This window comes from Ammodytes marinus (assembly GCF_949987685.1).
Source record: "Ammodytes marinus genome assembly, chromosome: 21".
Taxonomy (NCBI): Eukaryota; Metazoa; Chordata; class Actinopteri; order Uranoscopiformes; family Ammodytidae; genus Ammodytes; species Ammodytes marinus.
Window position 1 is genome coordinate 11,943,284 of NC_137225.1, and position 5,120 is coordinate 11,948,403.

The 5,120-nt window shown below is 42.6% G+C and overlaps 1 protein-coding gene across 1 annotated transcript; it reads left to right on the forward strand.

The window, feature by feature from the left end:
- Positions 1-2,095: 2,095 nt before the first annotated feature.
- Positions 2,096-4,802, forward strand: nanog (nanog homeobox; the record flags this gene model as incomplete). Its single annotated transcript, XM_080050603.1, has 4 exons — positions 2,096-2,507; positions 3,201-3,565; positions 3,664-3,807; positions 4,422-4,802. The coding sequence occupies 4 exons, from the start codon at positions 2,096-2,098 to the stop codon at positions 4,800-4,802; spliced, it is 1,302 nt and encodes a 433-aa protein (XP_079906729.1).
- Positions 4,803-5,120: the final 318 nt, after the last annotated feature.

Here is a 5,120-nt window from a genome sequence, read left to right on the forward strand (position 1 = left end):
GGTTGGGGCGGGATTGGAAGCTAAATCTGTGTCTTTAAACTACAAAAATAAAAAGTATTTTAAATCACTTTTGAGGCCAATTGTATTACTATTCTTCACTGGGAGCACTTTAAAACAAAATATTCTCCAGAATAGCGATTGGTATATAGGTCTACTGCCTTAGATTGAGATTTGGATGGTTCTATCATCATCAACAATCTGACTAAGAGTTGTTAGGCTCATAAACTATGTATTCATGGTGAACCACACACAACATGTAGTCTATCAACCTGGTACGATCACCTGAACATAATTAATCATGCCATTTGGGGGACGCAACAGACTCATGTCCAAAGTTTAAAATGCACTTAAGCTCATGTGCTGACAGACACACAACTTAAGTTAATATGATCTATATTTCCACACTCCCCTTTAAGGACATACGGTTTGCGATTATGTTCAATGGGATGGTGCATGTAAAACATTTTGGTATTTTCAGGCAGGGAAGTGTGCTTTGCATATTGCTCAAGTTGCCATAAATATATTCGGTTTTCCCGTTCTGGATTTTATCAGTGAGTCGCAACACTGCCCCTTTCCTTATCGAGGATAAAAAATATGCTTCTGATAGCAGAAGGTGTGCTCCTTAAACAAACAGGGGTTCACACATTCAGGGGTTCTCTGTATACCTCAGATATTAAGCCATCGATGACGTCACCCATCTAAGTTACTATCTACTGGAAATGTGTAAATTATCCTCTATCAGACTTCACTGGGTTGGTATGTGATTCAAAATAATCTCTCTGTCTTTCCCCTTGGGCTGTTTTTGTAGGGTTCACAGCAGCAAAAAGACAAAACAATTAAACAAATGCTGACCATGTAAAGTGTTTATTTGCAGTCTTACTGGACTCTGACCTTTAAAAGAGTATGATGTCTATCTATCACAGCTGCCCTTGATAATCTATAGACCTGTACGCTTAAACCGCAATTGCCTTTTTAATGTATTTTCATTAGTCTGCTCATAGTAGCCTATTTGTCTGTAAATGCTTTCTGTACCAAAATAATAATTTAAAAAAGGATGATATCTACTTGGAATATGCATCATATGTCAATATATCAGATGAAATATTGAAGGCTTTAAAGGGACACTGTGTAACATTTTAAGTAATTTATAAGATAAAATCAATATCCTCATTCATAAATATGTCCTCATTGATGTAAAATCACCTCTGCCAATAATCTGAATTATCCTCCTGAGCAGAGAATTACAAATATTAATATTACATTTTGTACATTGAGCAGGCAGGTCTTATGGAGGCATCCATGTTTTTGGAATGTCATCAGGTGCATTGTTTAGAATTTAGAATTGTTCTTGTCCTTGAAGGCCACTGTAGCTTCTGTTGAAAAGGGGTGGGGTTACCCAGGGAGCGTTGCATTCTAGAACTTTCTAGAACTTTCTTGATGTCATATTACACAGTGCACCTTTAAAACTATTTTTTACACTCTAAAAACACAAAGCCTTAATTTTGTAAAGAAGACGCCCCTCGGGGCCGGGGGCCATAACCTACAAGACAATATGAAGCTTAGGAGTGCAGTCAAGTTACCAAACAAAATTACATTGAAGACTTACGACAACATCGTTTCACTGGGGTTGTGAGGCCCATTGGATAGAATAGAGTATTTATTATTTGAATATGTTTATTATTGATAAAACGCAGATACAGTTCTAAATAAACTCAAATTAGATGATTTCTGTATATTATCTACTCCAGTAGTTGTTCAGAAAATGTCTCTAAAATGAACCGAGGTGGCCAATGAGCAGGGCAGGGCGGACCAAAGAGATTGGCTCAATCAAACACCCACTTTCTGTCGACACCACACCCACACACGTCTTTATAAAGCGTCTCCCTACACTGCGCGCAATTTTTGAACGTTGACTGGCTTCACTTGTTTACAACTCGACAGGTCCTTGCTTTCATGCGTTTGCATACAGGGTCAACCTGGTCGTTTTAAGCAATTTTGGGAAGCAATACTTGAGCCTTTTAGTGGTATTTAGATTTTACTTTTTAGCGTGTTAGCATTTAAGCAGTTTTTTAAACTGTTTACACCTTATTGGGACATGGCAGACTGGAAGTCGCAAATAAGTTACAACTACAACCCTTCCTACCATGCCTACGCTTACGGCCTCGTGTACCAACCACCCGGACCGGAGCAAAACCACGGGAACCTGGCCAGCTGGGGCGAAGCTGGAGTCACAGATTTGAGCAATTACAACCCCGGAGTGACACAGGCCTACTATACCACCGCCGCCAGGACCCGGGAGGAGTCCCCGCCGCTAAGCCCGGAGCAGCATGCCGCGAACGGCCATTGTCACTACCAGAGCCCTGGCGTTGTCTACCTCGGGGACACTCAGGCAGGCCGTCTTCACCTGGCCGGACAGCACCGGACAACACATGATGCACGGGAACACGAGGCCAGGCAGGCCGGGAGCGATCATACAACAAGTGACTCGGAGGCACACACCTCACCAGGTATGTCGTCCAGAACTGAGCTAGCGATTGTTAGCAAAGAGGTCTCTGGCAAACTCGCGATATATTAATAAACTTAAAAAGTTCTTAAGTGTCGGTGCTGCTTACATCTCCCCGTTGGCTGCTAAATGCGAAGATGTCTTCGGCCAAATTTGGAAACGAAGTCCAGTTCAGTTCCATGTTTGTTTTAAAATTATTTTTTCCGAAATATCCCGCCACTGAGTCCACCGAGTGCGCGTGGTCAAGGCAAGGGGCAAGTCGGGCCCAAGTGGCGACATCTCGCGACAGAATTGGGGAATAGCAATAACTGCAATGTAAGATATTCCTTTCCCCTCAGAGGGGATATTTACAGAGACTAGTCTGCAGTGCGTACACTACTAAAAGGTTATCTAAGTAAATAATTCACAATTATTAATGAAAATGTTGAAATTGTTACAGCAGCAAAGGGGGGGGGAATTAAACGCATACTAAAAATAAGTAACACTTGTCTAATGTTAAAAAATAAGTAGGCCGTACAGTTAGTAAAATGGGTGTATAAAAGTAATTTAGTCAAATAAAGGCATGCATTGGAGGCAGTCCCAGGTGTAATAAAGTCAGTTTATGTTACTCGTTGGGTTTTTCTATTAAAAAAATAGCTGCATTTGATGCAGGTCCTTGTTGACCCCGCAGCTCACTTCTGCTCTCTTCCTTCCTTAGATTCATGGAGTTCTGGCAGCAGCAGAGAAGGAAGTGTTCCCCAGGCAGACCCTGCTACATGGGCCAAGAAAGATACCGAAGACGAGACAAGCGGCAGGAGCCCAGACGCAAGGGAGGATGCTTCCAGCACTCTTGTGGAAGAGCAGAGGCCCTTTGCTGTGTTGGTGAATGAGAGCGATAACAACAACCCAACGCAACACTCTCAACACGCACCCTTAGCTGCCCCGAAGAAGCCAAGCAAGGTACGGGCCGCCTTTACAGAGGGCCAGATGAACGCTCTTGTCCAGCGCTTCAGTGTGCAGAGATACCTCACTCCATCTGAGATGAAGAACCTGGCAGAAGTGACAGGGCTGTCCTACAAACAGGTGAGGGATTTGTTACGGGCACTACATCACACATCCAGCAAAATTTGAATTGCCTGTTTTTATGCTGATCAGTTGGTTGTCCCTCGTATCGTTTGTAGGTGAAAACGTGGTTTCAGAACAGGAGGATGAAGCTGAGGAGGCACCAGAAAGACACCAGCTGGGTGTCTGAGCGCTACACCACCAACAAGGAGAACCCGATCCGTGGACCCATCTTTCCCAACATTCCCTCACACATGCCACCTGTAAGTAGCTCCAACTATTTCCAGTAAACGTCAGAATTTGTCAGTTGGGTAAAGTTGCATAAGAAATTTACAAATAAGCATTTTACAAAATGACATACGATGTCCATATACTCCTTAACATTATTTGTGGAGTGTGATGATGGATGTATTTTCTGTTATATGGAACTAAAAAGTTGGAAGACATTTTTAGCGTTTTGACTCACTCGCTGGCGCAACATAACATGGTGTATATAAACAAGTTCACAGGAGCGTACTACCAGTGTTTGAACTAAGCTAACTTGGATGATCAATCTATGTCCATTTCTTTCTTTAAAAATGCACACAGTTACGGGAACAGTTTGTCTTTTCTTGAGCCGGATGGGGCAAAAAGCTAAAAATGGAAAATGTGGAACTATTCTTTTCAATCAAACCATTGTCCTGCCCAGTTTTCCTGTTAACTGATAACAAAGAAACAGTGGCTAAGACATAGAACAAGACGTCCATAATGGAGGCCTTACCATAGTCTGGTTATGGCCTTAAAGGCGAGACGAAACAGTCATGATAAAAGAGACCATATGAATTTTATTCTACTGCTTAATAAGATACTAATTTGAAACCAATCGTTTGTCTTTTAGTATCAGGTAGATGCCAGGCCCCAGTTCAAAGAGCATTACAACCAACAAATGATGGAGGCAGCCTTCAAAAAGACTGCGCCCCAAAACCTGGCCTTCTACCTGGCTGCCATGGGCTCTGCTACTGGATCTCCCGGCTATCCCTCTTGGCCCTCCAGCTCAACCCAGGCAGCAGTGCCCAACAGGCCCCAGTCAGCTGGCTGGTCCATGCCCCCAGGCGTCGGCCACTATGAATACAACCACAATGCGTTCAGCTCTAACCCTGCGAGCGCTGCTTCTGCAAATAACACTGCTCACGACACAAGCTTCGAAAGCAAAGACGGGGAGCCTATCGACAACCGCAGCCCCTTAAACACAGCCATGGTGCATAACTCCAGCCAGTAGTTCACGCTGAGAGCGATAAGCATGAAATCTTTTCTGTAAATGTTAGCCAACAACAGCCATGTTTATATTCTTCTATTCAAGTTTCTTAACTATAGTTACTCATTAGCAACAAGGCTTTTGTTGTCAAGCTAGGTGTGTGTGTGTATATATATATATATGCCTTGTTCATACTTCTGTTCGAAAGTATTTCACCTTTTTTATCTTGAAGTTTTATTTTTATATGCGACTATTTAATGTATGTTGATGCGTTCATTGCACTTGGTGATGCTTGGTGTAAATCGGATGCATTCAATGGATCAAATTGTTTTTTAGAACAGT